At 46.4% G+C, this 19,033-nt stretch overlaps 2 protein-coding genes across 4 annotated transcripts; one reads left to right on the top strand and one right to left on the bottom strand.

Moving 5' to 3' along the window:
- Window positions 1-231: 231 nt before the first annotated feature.
- COXFA4 (cytochrome c oxidase associated subunit FA4) lies at window positions 232-9,176 on the bottom strand. The gene is made up of 4 exons (XM_035128744.3): window positions 9,060-9,176; window positions 6,751-6,839; window positions 3,843-3,903; window positions 232-475 (listed from the first exon to the last, which is right to left on the bottom strand). The coding sequence occupies exons 1-4, from the start codon at window positions 9,099-9,101 to the stop codon at window positions 419-421; spliced, it is 249 nt and encodes an 82-aa protein (XP_034984635.1). The 5' UTR covers window positions 9,102-9,176; the 3' UTR covers window positions 232-418.
- Window positions 9,177-11,055: 1,879 nt separating this feature from the next.
- On the top strand, window positions 11,056-17,390 carry SDHAF4 (succinate dehydrogenase complex assembly factor 4). 3 transcript variants are annotated; one of them, XM_088653731.1, is made up of 3 exons: window positions 11,056-11,155; window positions 13,761-13,916; window positions 17,129-17,390. In XM_088653731.1, exons 1-3 carry the CDS (start codon window positions 11,107-11,109, stop codon window positions 17,236-17,238), a joined length of 315 nt encoding a protein of 104 aa, XP_088509857.1. In that variant the 5' UTR covers window positions 11,056-11,106; the 3' UTR covers window positions 17,239-17,390. The 3 variants fall into 3 exon arrangements, with proteins under 3 accessions (XP_088509857.1, XP_088509858.1, XP_034984637.1); XM_088653732.1 differs by having other exon boundaries at window positions 11,056-11,292; XM_035128746.3 differs by lacking the exon at window positions 11,056-11,155 and adding an exon at window positions 11,318-11,451.
- Window positions 17,391-19,033: the final 1,643 nt, after the last annotated feature.

Below are 19,033 nucleotides of genomic sequence, written 5' to 3'. Positions count from 1 at the left end.
TACGGCTTCCCTGCTCTCTAGTAAATGCATTTCAGAAAAAAGAACATGAGAGTGTTTATGTTTAACTGAGGATTTCACATCAGTCAAGGCCAATAGCCTTTTATTTTTAGGCAGTGGCGTAGGGCTACAAGCCACAAATATTTATGATAAATTATTTCAACTCTGCCCTCCCATCGAGTTCACACAGCTGCCCATGTCAGGAAATTCTTGTGCCGCAAAAAGAAGAAAGTGTTAAGATTTCAAGCTTTAGGTTTTATTAGGGTCCCAACAAGCTCTGTCGCAAAACATGATTTAAGTGCATTGTGCAATCAGTTTTAACATTTCCTGGATGATTTAAGCGTATGAGTTGTGCGGATGGCTTCTGGAAGACCTAAACGACTTCACCTTGTGCAGCTTGTAGAGGGAGAATGTTTGCACTTCAGAAATCTGGGCGATCCTTTTTCAGCTTGTCGTAGTCGATGTTCACCGCATAGAACTGGAAGAGGGAAGTACAGCTGTTAGGGTGAAAATCCTATCCGTACAAAGGGTTTTCTCCCGCTTGGACTGCTGCCATGTGCTCTACGTGGGGCTACCTTTGAAGGCAACTTGGAAACTACAACTAATCCAGAATGTGGCAGCTAGACTAGTAACTGAAGTGGCCACCGAGACCATATACTGTAACACCGGTCCTGAAACACTGGCTCCCAGGAAATTTCCAAGCACAATTCAAAGTGTTGGTGCTGACCTTTAAAGCCCTAAATGGCCTCGGTCCAGTGTACCTGAAGGAGCGTCTCCACCCCCATCATTCAGCCCAGACACTGAGGTCCAGCACCAAGGGCCTTCTGGCGGTTCCCTCCCTGCGAGAAGTGAGGTTACAGGGAAGCAGGCGGAGGGCCTTCTCGGTAGTGGCGCCCGCCCTGTGGAATGCCCTCCCATCAGATGTCAAAGAGATAAAAAACTACACAACTTTTAGAAGACAACTGAAGGCAGCCCTATATCGGGAAGTTCTTAATGTTTGACATTTTTTATATTTACTGGAAGCCGCCCATAGCGGCTGGGGAAATCCAGCCAGATGGGCGAGGCATAAGTAATAAAAATATTATTATTGATTTAACTAAGGGAAAAGTTATGAACTAAGCACACGAACAAGATGTCGTGTGTGCACCATTTCATGTTTTGCTGGAAAACCTTGGGTCACTGTTAACTGGAAGGCCGGGCCTTGGGGGAACAGTCCCTCTTGGGTCATTGGCTATAAATAGGAGATCTGACTTACGACTTAAGAGTGACAGCGTCATCATAATTTCACCCTTGCAACCAGCTGTTTCATTTCCACTTACAGTCGAACCTTGGATCCCAAAAGCCTTGCGAGTTGAACGTTTTGGCTCCTGAATGCCGCAAACCCGGAAGTGAGTGTTCCAGTTTGCGAACATTCTTTGGAACCCAAATGTCTGGCGCAATGTCGGTGGCTTCCAATTGGCTGCAGCAGCTTCCAATTGGAGCCAATCGGTTTCTGAACATTTTGGAAGTCAAACGGACTTCCGGAGCGGATTCTGTTTGACTTCCGAGGTACCACTGTATTTGAAAGACAGGTCACTGAGTATATAAACACTGAAGCCCAAACGAAGCTTCTGTTTTTTTAGGTCTCAGTCGTTTGAGAGCTGTATATCACAAAATGGTGGAAAGAACATTTTGTGAAAGCCTAGAATGTAGCGCTCCGTTTTAGGCTATTTTATTTCAGTGGGCTCAAGCAAGGCTTAATTCAGGCACCCTCAAACTGCAGCCCTCCAGATTTTTGGCCTACAACTCCCATGATCCCTAGCTAACAGGACCAGTGGTCGGGGAAGATGGGAACTGTAGTCCAAAACATCTGGAGGGCCAAAGTTTGGGGATGCCTGGCTTAATTCTTCTCTGGATTGCATCAAAAGCTTAAACCTTTTTAACAGCTCAAGTTGTACCCAAATGGTGACATTATGCAAGACCAGACATCTCATTTTCATTGTCTCTCCTTACTCACTGCACCTGGCTCCCCCCTGAAAACCAGCTGCTGCCCAGAATGTAAGCCTTAAATTTCATAGTTTTGCAGAATACTAATCTCCTCTGACAGTAGCATTAGAAATGTACAAGGTCTTAGTTGCCCTGTTCTCCAGGTTGCAGACAATCTGCACATGTGCCAAGACTTTTGGATCACTATATTATAAGCTGAAGGTGAGATGTACCACCTGCAGGTAATAAAACCTTTTATAGTTAATTGGTTTTTAAATTAAATGAGGAGCACCTGCTTAAATATTTATCAGCTAAATGTTATAAATCCTTATTCAGAATGCATGAACACATCATCACAGTGAGATTTATTTTCCAGGCTGCTGGTTGCCTTTCCCGGATCTTTTGAGTAAAGTTTACATTGCAAGAGTTTGTACGTTTTGTTTAGGACGCAACACTAAACATCTCAAGTTATTTAAAGCACCAGTTCTCAAAGTGTTCTCATTTTCACATGCCTCTGGTCTCTTTTAGCAACACAGCCGGACAACGGCTTTTATACAGAGCCAAATATGGGAGAAACAGAGCTTTCTGCTCTCTTTGGCAGGCAAGAGCTGGGATGCCTTAAATATCACACAGTTGCGCAAGGGCAGGCAGAATGTACTACAACGGGCAAGCAGATGCCACACTACCCAGAAATAATTGCCTTAGGCAAGAAGGAGCAAGACACGAGGAAGTATTCTCAGAGCTGGTCTGCAAGAAACTGGGTAAATGCCTAGGAGCCCTAAAGAGGCAGTTAATATTACAATTCTTCTGTCTCGCACACACTGAAATTATACAACATTGATTCAGCAGGAGAAAAATATCTCTAATAATCATTCAACTTCCTCTAGTCCAACCCCCGAAATGCTGTGATCACACCCCAGGCCTTCCAAAGCTGAAGCTTATTATTCATAGAATCATAGAGTTGGAAGAGACCACAAGGGCCATCCAGTCCAACCCCCTGCCAAGTAGGAAACACCATCAAAGCATTCCTGACAGATGCCTGTCAAGCCTCCGCTTAAAGACCTCCAAAGAAGGAGACTCCACCACACTCCTTGGTAGCAAATTCCACTGCCGAACAGCTCTTACTGTCAGGAAGTTCTTCCTAATGTTTAGGTGGAATCTTCTTTCTTGTAGTTTGAATCCATTGCTCTGTGTCCGCTTCTCTGGAGCAGCAGAAAACAACCTTTCTCCCTCCTCTATGACATCCTTTTATATATTTGAATATGGCTATCATATCACCCCTTAACCTTCTCTTCTCCAGGCTAAACATACCCAGCTCCATTACTCCCATCAAATGGCCATTATTATTATTATTATTAACTGCCCTTCATCCATCGATCTCAGGGAGGTTCACTGGTGTACAGTGGGACCTCGACTTACAAGCTCCTCGACATGCGAACGGAAAACCCGTTCACGGCTAGATGCGGTTTCCTCGACGTACGAGTTTTTCTGTTTCCAATGCATTCCTATGGGAAACCGCTTTTCCTATGGGAAACTCGACTTATGAAGTTTTCAACCTACAAGTGTGCATTCGGAACGGATTAAATTCGCAAGTCGAGGTCTCACTGTATATTAAATGTCACCAAGAAAAAATGGCGCCTCGACATTCTGTTGTGGTGACCATAACCTAGGTTTAAGATGCCATTTGGTGATTAGCTTAAATATCCGAGTTTCTAACACTGTACCAGAGGCTGCTGGATTTGTACTCCCATCATTCCTAACCAATGGATGGGGCTGATGGGAGTTGGAGTCCAGCAACCTCTGCTGGACACCAGACTCCCCATCCCTGGCCTATAGGATAACCAGCACCATAACTCTGGGTTAAGTATTTTGTACCATACCTTATACTGGTCATTGGGTCCCAGCTTGTTCCAAGGCTCCGGGTTGTTCTTTCTGTCCCAGCTAGCCAGAGAAACATGACAAGAGGCAGACAGCAATCAGTATATCTTTGTAAGAAGGAGAAAAACCTACAGCATAAAGCAGGGTTCCGAAACTAAGGCCCGGGGGCCGGATGCGGCCCAATCGCCTTCTAAATCCGGCCCGCAAACGGTCCAGGAATCAGCATGTTTTTACATGCATAGAATGTGTCCTTTTATTTAAAATGCATTTCTGGGTTATTTGTGGGGCATAGGAATTAGTTCATATTTTTTTCCAAAATATAGTCCGGTCCCCCACAAGGTCTGAGGGACAGTGGACTGCTGAAAAAGTTTGCTGACCCCTGGCATAAAGCATAACCGCTCTACCCAACTGTTGGCACAAGGTTCTCACCAATTTAAGGATCATGGCCTCAATGCCACCAGAAGCGCACACATTTTTTATAATGTGGGATGTAAAAAAAAAGTCCACCGTATCACAAGTAATAGTAAAACTCCTTTAAAGCCAGTTAATGCATTACAGTGGAACCTCGGTTTACGAACACCTCGGTTTACGAATTTTCGGTTTACGAACGCCGCGGACCCATCTGGAACGGATTAATTCACTTTCCATTACTTTCAATGGGAAAGTTCGCTTCAGTTTATGAACAGACTTCCGGAACTAATTACACCCATGCTTCGGGTTAAGTACGCTTCAGGTTGAGTACTCCGCGGACCCGTCTGGAACGGATTAATCCACTTTCCATTACTTTCAATGGGAAAGTTCGCTTCAGTTTATGAACAGACTTCCGGAACCAATTGTGTACTTAGACCGAGGTACCACTGTAATTCAAGAATTACAAGAAAATTTCCTTTTCCCCAGTTCATACGTGTGTGTGTGTGTGTGTGTGTGTGTGTGTGTGTCTGCTGTAACTGTTAGCTTTCTTATTGCACCTGTTAAATGAGTATCTTAATGGATTCTTCCATGTTCACACACAAGGAGCAACAGTAGGAATGAACGACTTAAGGCCCACTCTTTGAAGAGAGAAACCTCCAGTCTTTGTGGATTTTAAGCGTTCTAAACAGGCAGGGAGTCCAGAAGGCTCAAAGTTTCAGAGGTTTGCCCTCCAACAAATGCAGGGGCACAGCTAGCCCATTCATCCCCACCCATGCATTCTTCAGTGCTAACAATGCCTGAAGAGGATTAATATATTTTCCCAATGTGGGGCTTAAAGCAGCAAGGCCGTGCTTAAGGCAGGGGGTTGGACTGGATGGCCCTTGTGGTCTCTTCCAACCAATTGTGTTCATAAACCGAGGTACCACTGTATTAGAAATGCAACGGCAGCTTTTCACTGTCATGAACAGGGGCAAGTTTGTGAGGCAGTGATGGACGGAACTCGGTGCTGGCAACCCAACCCTACACTTTTTCTGGGATGCGGGTGGCGCTGTGAAACTACTGAGCCTCTCTTGGGCTTGCCAATCAGAAGGTCGGCGGTTCGCATCCACGTGACGGTGGTGAGCTCCCGTTGCTCGGTCCCAGCTCCTGCCAACCTAGCAGTTCAAAAGCACACCAGCGCAAGTAGATAAATAGGTACCACTGTGGTGGGGAGGTAAACGGCGTTTCCATGTGCTCTGGCTTCCGTCATTGTGTCCCGTTGCGCCAGAAGCGGTTTAGTCATGCTGGCCACATGACCCGGAAAGCTGTCTGTGGACAAACACGGGCTCCCTTGGCCTGAGAGTGAGAGGAGTGCCAGCCTTTGACTGGGCTTAACCGTCCAGGGGTGCTTAACCTTTTACCTACATTTTCTCCATGGCAGGCTCCTGCTAGACTTTGTGCTTTCTGCACACACAGTTAATTGGACTTACTCTCTTCCAAAATACCCTTTTAGCTATGCTGTACAGCTCATTGCAGTGCCTCGGATACAACTCAGCTGAGGAATGGCAATGCTTATATGCAATGCTTTTCTTGCTCTAAACCTAAGAAGATGATGCTAGTGTTTTGCTGTGGTTTTATAATTTGTTGGAAGCCACCCAGAATGGCTGGGGCAACCCAGTGAGAGGGGAAGACATATAAATTTATTCTTATTCTTCTTTTATTATACTACCTCTGCAGCACAGCAGGCCATATTTTATTCAGGTTCTGCTTTAAGATGGCAACGCTTAAAGAAGTGGCAAAAGGTCTGCCTCCAAGCAGCTTGGAAGGGGTACTCATCAGCCTAACCAAGTCATGCCACCAACCCCTGCCACTGGGTTCCCAGTGTTGCTTCGGAAAAGAAGCCAAGCTCACTCCCATCCACTTAGGCCATGGATGCCTGTGGTTAATTTTGAGTAACGTCAAGCGGTGTGCAGCTGCCACGGACAGGAGTCATGCTTAGGTCCCATTCAAAAGCGCTGCCTCGTATCCATCCGTGAAGGACACGCAGTGGTGAGCACGTGACGTGGTTTTGTGGGGGTGGCAAATGTCAGCACCATGCCAAGGGCTCCCCAAAGCAACTACCGTACTCTATTCCGAACTTTAAAAATGGAAAGCGTAATGCTGGTGGTCAATAAAAGAGGTTTAAAGACTGTCTCAAGGCAAATCTTTAAAAATGTAGTATAATCTCCGACAGTTGGGAAACGCTGGCCTGCAAGCGCTCCAGATGGAGAACAGCCTTTACCAAAGGTGTCATGGGCTTTGAAGACACTCAAACTCAGAACGCAAGGGAGAAACGTGCTAAGAGGAAGGCACGCTTGGCAAATCCACACCATGATCAACTCCCACCCGGAAACCTATGTGGAAGGACGTGTGGATCCAGAATTGGCCTCCACAGTCACTTACGGACTCATTGTTAAAACCTTGTTTAGGGAAGACAATCTTACTCGGCTACGAGGGATCGCCAAAGAAAGACCGACTTACCAGACATCAGGATTGCGAAGAGCAAGGCGCATGATGTAGAGGCCCGCGCCGGTCCCTCCAATTCCAATAAAGAAGAACAGAGGAATCAACTGTGATAAAGAGAATGTTTCGAGATCAAAAGCGGAAGTTGAATACCAGGATAAGTCGCCACTGCACGTTTGAACCGAATGGGAATGTGTCAGACCCCAAAGTAGGTAACCCGATGTCCTTAAAGGGATGAGGATATGGAAGGGAAAGAACAGGGGGGAGGTTTGTGCAAAGGGAAAGTTGTCACTGGTAGGGGCACAATCTTCAAAACCACCTGCATCCATGTTTTCTGCCTAAGATACTGTGGCCCCACCAGGATGACCTCCTATGACACAGTGTGGGTGGGAGAGGTCAACTATAAATCACAGCTACACACACACAAGCAACCCTTTGGGCAGACAATGTGCCTCTTCAGTCTGCTCCCAGGTTCTTAACTAATGCTTTTTAAGTCCCCCATTGCAATTTTTTTTTAATGAGAGAATTTCTAACCTGCCTTTCTTCCCAAGATTCCTGGGGAGGTTACATTATAACAAAACGCAAGAGAATAAAAGGGATTCAACATTGCTTGTACAAAACAGATAAAAGCATAGCACACCCCCATCAACCACCTGGGCTCTCATCTTCGACAAGAAACAAAATTCCTGTTACTTGCCTGCCCACCCAAAAATCCCAGGCAAACAGGTTCGTTTCCACAGGATATCAATGTAGATGTTGTTGAAAGCCAACTTCCATCAGCATCAGCATAGCCAGCGGTCAGAGATGATGAGAGTTGGACCAACAACATCTGGAAGGCACCAGACAGTAAGAGCTGTTCAGCAGTGGAATTTGCTGCCAAGGAGTGTGGTGGAGTCTCCTTCTTTGGAGGTCTTTAAGCGGAGGCTTGACAGGCATATGTCAGGAATGCTTTGATGGTGTTTCCTGCTTGGCAGGGGGTTGGACTGGATGGCCCTTGTGGTCTCTTCCAACTCTATGATTCTATGATTCTATAATTCTATGATTCTAAGTTGGGGACAGCTGCCACAAGTCTCTTTGCTGGGTCTCTTTTGGCATCAAGGGTTAGCAAAATTAAGGAGGTGCTGGTAGAAGCACAGTGCTGCTGACAAACCTGCTTGAGAAAGTGGTCTGCATAGGCATTTTAAGAGCTCAAAGGAGTAAACATCACAGAGGCCAAGAGAAGGAGAAGCAGCAGCTCCCAGGCTCTGCAAGGTCCAGAAAGCTAAATTATCCTTTCCTTACCTAGAGGAATCCAGTGTTTTCTAAACCACTGGGGGGGGGCGCATTGCCCTAAAAAAAGCTGCATCCTAACCCCTTAGACTTGTTGTTGTTTAGTCGTGCCCGACTCTTCGTGACCCCATGGACCATAGCACGCCAGGCACTCCTGTCTTCCACTGCCTCCCGCGGTTTGGTCAAACTCATGTTCGCAGCTTTGAGAACACTGTCCAACCCCTTAGACTAAAACAATACAATACAAGCCTGTTCACTCATTTATCTGTGCCTATTATTTATTGACAAGTTTTATATTTTATTGTATGCTATGTTTACCTCTCCACCCGCTGCAGAGAGGAAGGGCGGTTTAGGAGTGGTGGTGTTGCTTAAAAATAAAACAAAATTCATTGCAACCTGCTCTGGTCTTTCTAGCATAACTAAAAATAAAACAGAATTCTGTTACCATCTGGGATCTCCCCCCCATTGCATACCTAAAAATATATAGGATTTGTTGCAATCTGTTTTCTTTCCTGGGGTAATTAAAAAGCAAAGGAGAATTTGTTGCAATCTGGGTTTCCCTCCCTCCTCCCTTTGCATACCTAAAAACAAAACAAAAGAGAAATCGTTGCAATCTGGGGGGGTGTGTGTGTTCCTTTGCATACCTAAAAAAAGGGGGGGGATTTGTTGCAATGTTTCCTTTCCTCAAGTACTGTAATTAAAAGTAAAGGAAAATTCGTTGCAATCTGGGGTTTGTGTTTTTGTTCCTTTGCATAAAAAAAAAAAATATGTTGCCATCTGTTTTCTGTCCTCGCGCAATTAAAAGGCATGGGGGAATTTGTTACAATGTGGGGCTTTTGTTTTTTGTTTTCCTTTGCATACCTAAAAATAAAATAAAAGAGGGTTTGTCGCAATCTTGTGTTGCTGTCTTCCTGGCGCGGCTTAACAAAATTCAAAAACGAAACAGAGGAATGCAATAAAAGGGACAGAAGGGAAAAGGAGGCGGTGGGGGGGAGGGGAGCAGAATACGACTGGGCTCCACCCCTCCACCCGCCTATAGCGCTCCCTCCGGGACTTACGGCCGGGTGCTTCTTCGCGTGGGTGAGCATGAGGCGGAACATGATGGCGGCGGCGGCGGCGGCGAACCGGTCGGCGGCTAAGGAGGAGCTGCAGCAACAACCACCACCACGAACGGTCCCTTTTTTACCTTCTGTCTCTGCGGCCGCCTAACGAGCGCCCAATGTCACTCGAGGACCCCGCTCGAGGACCCCGCTGGGGCTGCCCTTTGAACCGCCTGCCGGGAAAAGAAGAGTTTGCCGCCCCTAGCGACGTCCTCCGAAGGAAACCATGCATTCAAAAGTGCTGTCGGGAGGTTCGAGGCGGGCGCCCGTTTCGAATAAGTCATTTCCTCACCCCCGACCGCATCGAATGAAATGCAGGCAGTTGCGTAGACAAGAGCAAAAAAGGAGGAGAGGAGAGGAGGCAGGCAGTGACCGGCCACTAGGGGTCGCCGGACTGTCGGCGACGATGGCTGGGGCTGCTGGGAGTTGGAGTCCTATCTGCTGGGCTGGTTTGCTCCCTGTGGTTGGAGGGAGCCAAACGCAGGAGGCGTGGCGCTGCACCCGCCCCCTACAGGAGTGGCTGGCGTTGTGCGCTTGGCAGGTGCTGGAGACTGTCTTGGGGGAAAGGAGGATTCCTGAGGGATCTGCAGGACTTTTGCACAGCCTCGCCCCCCAGAATTACAGACCATCAGATAGATAGATTAGATCAGGGGTCAGCAAACTTTTTCAGCAGGGGGCCTTCAGACCTTGTGGGGGGCCAGAGTATTATTTTGGGGGGGATTGAACGAATTCCTATGCACTACAAATAACCCAGAGATGCATTTTAAATAAAAGCACACATTCTAAAGTTGTTGTTGTTGTTTAGTCGTTTAGTCGTGTCCGACTCTTCGTGACCCCATGGACCATAGCACGCCAGGCACTCCTGTCTTGCACTGCCTCCTGCAGTTTGGTCAAACTCATGTTCGTAGCTTCGAGAACACTGTCCAACCATCTTGTCCTCTGACGTCCCCTTCTCCTAGTGCCCTCAATCTTTCCCAACATCAGGGTCTTTTCCAAGGATTCTTCTCTTCTCATGAGGTGGCCAAAGTATTGGAGCCTCAGCTTCACGATCTGTCCTTCCAGGGAGCACTCAGGGCTGATTTCCTTAAGAATGGATAGGTTTGATCTTCTTGCAGTCCATGGGACTCTCAAGAGTCTCCTCCAGCACCATAATTCAAAAGCATCAATTCTTCGGCGATGAGCCTTCTTTATGGTCCAGCTCTCACTTCCATACATCACTACTGGGAAAACCATAGCTTTAACTATACGGACCTTTGTCGGCAAGGTGATGTCTCTGCTTTTTAAGATGCTGTCTAGGTTTGTCATTGCTTTTCTCCCAAGAAGCAGGCGTCTTTTAATTTCGTGACTGCTGTCACCATCTGCAGTGATCAAGGAGCCCAAGAAGGTAAAATCTCTCACTGCCTCCATTTCTTCCCCTTCTATTTGCCAGGAGGTGATGGGACCAGTGGCCATGATCTTGGTTTTTTTGATGTTGAGCTTCAGACCATATTTTGCGCTCTCCTCTTTCACCCTCATTAAAAGGTTCTTTAATTCCTCCTCGCTTTCTGCCATCAAGGTTGTGTCATCTGCATATCTGAGGTTGTTGATATTTCTTCCGGCAATCTTAATTCCGGTCATGTAAAAAAGGAGTCAATGCAAGAAACAAGCAAATATATAACGGTGTTTTTGTGTTTATTTTAATTACATTTAAATACAATTAAATGCCATTAAAATGCAATTAAATGCCATTAAAATGCAATTAAATGCCATTAAAATGCAATTAAAATAATTGCATTTAATTGCGTTTAGTTACATTTCCGCTTCCTGGTACTGTATGTCAATACAAGGAAATAAATACTGTAACGGGAAAGGCAGGCGCGGGACGGGGAGCGGACGCGCCTCCGACTATGACGGAGGCGGCGCCTCCCTCCCAAGTCCCGCCCACCCTTCCCCGCTCGGTCGCTTTCAAGCTGGGGCTTCTGCTGTTGCTGCTGCTGCTGCAGCCGCTGCTGCTCCTGCCGCCGAAATGGCCCTGAGGCTGCCGCTCCAGCTGGGCCGCTCCTCCCTTGCCTCCAGTAAGCCGGACATAGCTACGCAACCCCGGCGCCTTGGCCCAGCTGGGCCCTCCGCCGCCTCGCCTAGGGGACGATGCGTGAGCCGCCAAGGGGTGGGGGACTCCAACTCCCATCAGGCCCCGCGGGAGGAGCCTATGGTGAGGGGATTGTGGGAATTGGAGTCCGGGGGGGAGGTGGGAAACATGGCACCCTCCGAATGCTTTCGCTGTGCGCCGGATCCCGTCAGCCCCCGCGGCCAACGAGCGATTCCCGGGGGATGATGGGAGTTGTAGTGCAACATCTGGGAGGCCCAGCAGGTTCTCTAGCCTCTGTTTATCCCTCCGGGTTGCTTTTTGGGGCGGTGGAAAGGGAACTGGTTTAACTGGGCTGCAAAAATGGTGATAGGCCTACATCTTTTTGCCAAGTTGTGGTTTAATATTGTACCAGCCCGTCTTTGTCAGTTTTCTGTGCTGATGTTACCATTCTTACTACTACTATTATTAATAATAGCAGTAATAGTAATAATGATAATTTATTTTGGGTTTGGGCTGTTTCAACATGCCCCCAAGCTTAAAACTGTGGTGTTTCCCACCCACTTCTTGTTATAAGTTGCCTCCTTTATTATAGCTGTTAGGTTGCCGCTTTGCTAGGACATCCCCTTGAATAGTGCGATAAAACACAAATACCCCTGAGATCCTGCTTGTTCAACAGCAGCGTCCCTTGCATTCTGTGTGGGAACCAGTGGAAATCGATGCTTTCCTCGGGTGCTCGTGAAACGAAGGGGAAATCTGCACCCATTTTTTAAAAATGTGACACGGGTGCAGTTTGTTAAAAGCACAAGACAACAGACAGGAGCCAAATGGTGACAGCTCAGCTCGGGAGATCTGTGACGTGTCAGAGTCATGTAAATTTTAAACCCAGACCTGCAGCAGCGTTTTGACCAACAGCATCCAAATTCACAGGAATTCTGAGGAAATTCAGAATAGCTGCCCCTCTTTAGCAAGCTGTGCTTATAGTGGCAACGCCTCTGTTCTCAAGAAAGTACTTGGCTATTTTTGTTTTGCATTGCGTAAGTTTGGCTGTGCGAGTGGCTCTTTTTGTAATTTCCTGTAATTGCATATCTATGGTCACCGACTGTAGATATGCTCTCCTTTATACGCTCTTGTTGCTAAACCCAGCTGGGTCATAAAATGTGAAACAGTGGTGTTTCCCCATTCTTTCTGTGCACTCTTAGGACTGGAGTGCTGATGGTCTACTCAGGTTGGTGACTGTGCAGTAGCTGCTTTATTCATCATCATCATTATTATTATTAATTTCCACGTTCATTCATTCATGATAAAAGGACTCATGGGGTAAAGCTGGGCCTCGACTCAATCTCAGACATCTCTTTTTTAAGTGCTCTAAGTAGGTAAGATTGATAAAGACACTCCCTGAGACCTTGGATATCTGCTCCCAGTTGGAATAGATGAGTTGTGCTGGCTGGGGCTGATGGGCAGGGCAGCATCTCCTGGAGGGCACCAGGTTGGCAAAGGCTGGAACAGATCATCCTGGGAAAGGTGGACCCAATGTTCAGCTCCCTATGCTCTCAGTATTCAGGCGGGGGGGGGAATCTGATTTTTGCTTTGACACAATGTCTGTTAATAATAATAATAATAATAATAATAATAATAATAATAATAATAATAATTTATTATTTATACCCCGCCCATCTGGCCGGGTTCCCCCAGCCAACAAAACATTAAAATACAGAAATCCATCAAACATTAAAAGCTTCCCTAAATGGTTTTCATAAGCCGTATTATGTTTAAACAACTGAATAGGGCCCACATTTGGAAATTAGAGGAAGTGGTGTGGGCACCACCACAAAATAGCTTGCTCCTCAACATGAATACAAGGCAAAGGATTTCTGCCTTCTGCCCCCTGAAAAGCGCAACAGAATGCCCATACGTGTTTCCTTTGCAAAGACGAGCACATACAATTTGTTTGCCTGTGTTTGTCGGGGAACTTAACTTATTCAGGGTTTTGTTCCTGAATGCTTTATCCACACACTGTAGACCAAGCATCCCCAAACTGCGGCCCTCCAGATGTTTTGGCCTGCAACTCCCATGATCCCTAGCTAACAGGACCAGTGGTCGGGGAAGATGGGAATTGTAGTCCAAAACATCTGGAGGGCCGAAGTTTGGGGGTGCCTGCTGTAGACTGACTTGCTCATAGCTGTCTAGGCCAGCCTTTCTCCAACCTGGTGTTCTCCAGATGTTTTGGATGACAACTGGCTGGGGCTGATGGGAGTTGTAGTCTGAAACATATTTCGGACATCCTGTTAGAGACAGCTGGTCTAGGTTAACACACTGGCAAGCTTTCATATGGGTGTTATTATTGTTTAATGTCATTTTAGGCTTCAGTGCTCTCTCCCTGTCCTTTCTAGGTTTGTTCAGGGGTTTCTTAGTACATCACTCAGTTGACTGGCATCTGTCTGTCTCGGGAGACAATGGATGAGTGTGCCTTTGGGGCCGAAGTCAAACTGTTGGGCGGTCACTTGTTTATCCAGGCTGATTTAAGCAAATGGAAAGTGCAGGTATGCTAAGAACGCCCTTCTGAACCATCACTTCCTATTTGTATATCATAGGGTTTGCGTTGCTGCACAGAGCTTTGGGGGGTGCCCACTTCAGCACAGAAGGAAATCCTGAGATCCCTCCCAAGCAACCCCTCAAGAAAGCAAAGTTGCCTGTGGGTCGTTTCGATGAGGCAGAAGAGTCCAGTGCAGAGAGGGAGCCACTAGAAAGTAGGTATTTTATGTGTGGGTATAAAATATAAATGCAAACATTTGGGAAATGGTAGACCCAGTTCTGACATGCCATGCCTCTCAAATTGGGTAGTATTGGCAGCTTCCCAGGGCATGAAGATCTTTAGCAGAATTTATTTGGACCTCCTTCCAGCCATTTTTAATGGTTATTCGTATTTCCTTACCATCCAGGATTTGCAAACATTTAAATACAATGGTACCTCTACTTACAAATAACTCTACTTACGAATTTTTCTACTTACAAATGGAGCTCCATCCGCCATCTTGGATGCGGTTTAGATAGGATTTTTTCTACTTACAAATTTTTAGATAGGGTTGCTTCGACTTATGAATTTTTTCTCCCAATGCATTCCTATGGGATTCGACTTACAATTTTTTTCGACTTACAAATGTGCGTTCAGAACGCATTAAATTCGTAAGTAAAGGTACCACTGTATAGGATTCTTTGCTTCCTGTGTCTGTATCAGGGTTCAGAGGTGAGTGCAGACACTAAATTCCTGACTGGTATCCTTTGTGTAATAGTAATAATAATAATAATAATAATAATAATAATAATTTATTATTTATACCCCACCCATCTGGCTGGGTTTCCCCAGCCACTCTGGGCGGCTTCCAACAGAAAAATGAAATAAAACAATTAAACATTAAAAGCCTCCCTAAACAGGGCTGCCTTCAGATGTCTTCTAAAAATCTGGTAGCTGTTTTTCTCTTTGACATCTGATGGGAGAGCGTTCCACAGGGCAGGCGCCACCACCGAGAAGGCCCTCTGCCTGGTTCCCTGCAACTTGGCTTCTCGCAACGAGGGAACCGTCAGAAGGCCCTCGGCACTGGACCTCAGTGTCCGGGCAGAACGCTCCTTCAGTTGAGTTTCAGATTGCTAGTGTTCAACAATTGCATTGTTTTTGCTGCTGAGATGAGCTTGTTTAGAAGCGAGATTCTCCATTTAGCTTTTTCACCCCGTTGTATGAAATGATTTATGTTTCTCTGCCGTGTTTCCTTCACTGCATTCTCTGTGTGTGCTATTAAGCCTATATTTTAGATAAGTAAACTGGTGTGTTCTGATTCTAATCTCTCGCCACTTTAATGTCTTGATCCCTCAGCCTAGTTTCTGCAAAATGTACATTCGGCTCCTTAGGCAAGCTGGGTGGGTAGAATATGGAAGTGGGCAGTTCCCCAGTTAAGCAGTTCCTACTGCTCTTTAACCCTGTAAGTCTGGAGGGTAAGGAACCTGTGACCCTCCAAATGTTTTTGGACTCCAACTCCCATAACTCTTAGTCCAGGGGTGGCCAACTTCCAAGAGACTGTGATCTACTCACAGAGTTAAAAACTGGCAGTGATCTACCCCCTTTTGGGGGGTTCAGGTCAAATATGTTGAGCTTTTTTTATGAAGGAAAGCCCTGTTTTTTTGGGTTCATGTAAAAGTTGTTGAGCTTTTTTAGTTTAGGAAGGAAGCGATACTGAGCTTTTTCTTTAGGAAGAAAAGCCCTGTTTTTGGTGGTTCAGGTCATTTTAGGGGTGCAGGGCAAAATTGAGCTTTTTTTAAGGGGAGCCAACGTTTTTTAGCTTCTTTGGGGGAGGGAGCCACTGATCTACCGGTGATCTACCACAGACATCCAGTGATCTACCGGTAGATCACGATCTACCTGTTGGACATGCCTGCATAGTCAACACGGTGAATTATCAAGGGTGTTTGGAGATGTTGTCCAACTGTATCTGGAGAACCACAAGTTCCCCATATAGCTGTTTTCACTGGCACACTTAACAGGGGATTTAGTCCCACTGGTACAGTAGTTGGAGCAACTGTCTCAAGAGACAATGGAGCGCACCGCCGGGGGTGAAGTGAAACCGCTGCAATAGCTGCACCAAAGTGATCTCCCTGCAACACATGCCTGGGTGGTGTGTTTGGAGGTCCTGGCCTGCCCAGGCAACCAGACCCCCCTCTTGGCCTCCCTGATGTGGTCCAAAGGAAAGCAGAGCAAGACGTTTGGCACCAGCTTGGCTGCAGGAGTTGCCGGAAGGAGACCCCTTCCAACTGCCTTAGGGACTCCATGCTGGATTTGTGTAGTGTTTAGTCCTGAGCAGCTAGACTGGTGACTGGGAGCGGCCGCCGAGACCACATAACACCGGTCCTGAAAGACCTACATTGGCTCCCAGTACGTTTCCGAGCACAATTCAAAGTGTTGGTGCTGACTTTGAAAGCCCTAAATGGCCTCGGTCCAGTAGACCTGAAGGAGCGTCTCCACCCCCATCGTTCTGCTGAGGTCCAGCGCCGAGGGCCTTCTGACGGTTCCCTCGTTGCGAGAAGCCAAGTTACAGGGAACTAGGCAGAGGGCCTTCTCGGTAGTGGCACCCACCCTGTGGAATGCCCTCCCACCAGAGGTCAAAGAGAACAACAATTACCAGACCTTTAGAAGGCATCTAAAGGCAACCCTGTTTAGCATAGCTGCCAAGTTTTCCCTTTTCTCGCGAGGAAGCCTATTCAGCATAAGGGAAAATCCCTTAAAATAAGGGATAACTTGGCAGCTATGTGTTTAGGGAAGCTTTTAATGTTTGATGGATTTCTGAATTTTAATATTTTGTTGGAAGCCACCCAGAGTGGCTGGGGGAACCCGGCCAGATGGGCGGGGTATAAATAAATAAATATATTATTATTATTATTATTATTATTATTATTATTATTATTATTATTACTGAGGCTTTTCTTCTCCCGAAGATATCCCGCAAGGCAGTGGAGGTTTAGGATTGGAGTTTTCCTTCTCCTAGATGGGCTACTTCCCCAAGTGGACGATCCCCACCTGCCCCTCACTTCCCTCTAAGATAACACATGCAGAAACTGCCTTCTTAACTGTTGGCCCTACTGCTGGTCTCATTCGCTCAATCCCTGTCTTTGTAGGTTCCCTGACTTTCCAAGGGATTAAGACCCATTGGCAACCCTCACCTGGTTTAGCCGGCCAGCCGAAGCTGTTTCCCAGGGTGAGGCCGCTGTCACATACTTACAGCTTCTAGGAGCCACAGTGCATGGTGGGGAGTTGGAGAAACTAACTCTATTACGTCTTGGCTTTTCTTGTAGCCCCTGCATAAGGTAAAAACTCTTTAAAGGACTCCATCCAGGAATGTGACACAGAGTAACCCTCTGGTGGTTTGAGCCGAACTTCCTATTTATTTGCATTTTGCTGTGCTTTCTTCTTCAGAATTTCCAGATGGCATCAATCCTGTTACAAAGGAGAGAGGTGGACCCAAAGGCCCTGAACCAACTCGCTATGGAGACTGGGAACGCAAAGGACGCTGTATAGATTTTTAAAGGGCTCCCAATACTGTTAAAATGACATATTTGGGTGAAGGAGAAACTGGTGGGGGGACATTTATGTGCTGCAGAGTGTTGTATTTCTAAGCACTTATTTAATGGCAATTGAGAGGCATACTTTCTGTGAATAAATATATCTTATACACAAGGTTGCCTTTCCCCCCCTAGGTCTTTGGTGGCGATGTAAATATGAAGAAAGACAATAAGCAGACTTAATGGCCCTCATTCACTTTTCTTTCTGGAAACTCACAGTAAGGGGAAGATAGGAGATATAATTCTGGGCTGTATTAACAGAAGCATAGTGTCCAGATGATGAATGTTTTGGTCAGATCTGGAATACAGTGCCTAGTTCTGGGCAGTGCAGTTTAAGAAGGATATCAATTAAGTGGAATGCGTTTTGAGCAGCCTTTGGCAACTGGGTATACTTCAGGTGTTTTGGACTACAAATCCCATCAGCGCCAGCCAGATAGCAGGCTGTCCATGAGTTCTGCTCCAAGGGGCACCAGCACAACATGAAGCACCCAACTGGATCAAGTTACAAGAAATAAGAAATAAGACAATATTGCTGTGGAAAGGGGAGGGTTCTCCTTTGTCAGAGTTTTTTCCAGCAGAGGCTGGATTCCCACTGGTCAGGAATGCTGACACACTTCTTGCTTTGGCAGGAATTAGGACTTTATGATCTGTGAGGTCCCTTCGGAGGAAATCTAGCAATTATTAGTTTGTTTAAACCCATTTCACATCTATGTAAAGTGGTGGCTGAAAATTCCATCGTTTCCTTATATGTGAAGAAGTGTTTCTTTCTATCTGTCCTGGATGGCTATTAGGGGCTGCTATGGCTTTTGTATTTTTCTTTCTACTATTTTTGTAAAGAACCTTTTAATGAGGGTGAAAGAGGAGAGCGCAAAATATGGTCTGAAGCTCAACATCAGAAAAACCAAGATCATGGCCACTGGTCCCATCACCTCCTGGCAAATAGAAGGGGAAGAAATGGAGGCAGTGAGAGATTTTACTTTCTTGGGCTCCTTGATCACTGCAGATGGTGACAGCAGTCACGAAATTAAAAGACGCCTGCTTCTTGGGAGAAAAGCAATGACAAACCTAGACAGCATCTTAAAAAGCAGAGACATCACCTTGCCGACAAAGGTCCGTATAGTTAAAGCTATGGTTTTCCCAGTAGTGATGTATGGAAGTGAGAGCTGGACCATAAAGAAGGCTGATCGCCGAAGAATGGATGCTTTTGAATTATGGTGCTGGAGGAGACTCTTGAGAGTCCTATGGACTGCAAGAAGATCAAACCTATCCATTCTTAAGGAAATCAGCCCTGAGTGCTCACTGGGAGGACAGATCGTGAAGCTGAGGCTCCAATACTTTGGCCACCTCATGAGAAGAGAAGACTCCCTGGAAAAGACCCTGATGTTGGGAAAGATGGAGGGCACAAGGAGAAGGGGACGACAGAGGACGAGATGGTTGGACAGTGTTCTCGAAGCTACCAACATGAGTTTGACCAAACTGCGGCAGGCAGTGCAAGACAGGAGTGCCTGGCGTGCTCTGGTCCATGGAGTCACGAAGAGTCGGACACGACTAAACGACTAAACAACAACAACAACAATTTTTGTACCACATTTTTTCCCTAGACGCCTCAGGTCCTCGGCAGCTGTGAACAATCGCAGCTTCTATTGAGGTTGACGTGACCGCGACAGGCGTATATTTTCAAGTTTGGGACGCCTCAAAATATCCTCAGTATTCCCAATTGTGCCCTCCAAATGGTAGAGCTGCCTGCTGTTGGGTGCCA

The sequence above is a fragment of the Zootoca vivipara genome, chromosome 11 (assembly GCF_965207765.1).
Source record: "Zootoca vivipara chromosome 11, rZooViv2.hap1.1, whole genome shotgun sequence".
Lineage (NCBI taxonomy): Eukaryota > Metazoa > Chordata > Lepidosauria > Squamata > Lacertidae > Zootoca > Zootoca vivipara.
Note: the sequence above shows the minus strand (reverse complement) of the source record. Positions and strands in the feature narration are given on the sequence as shown.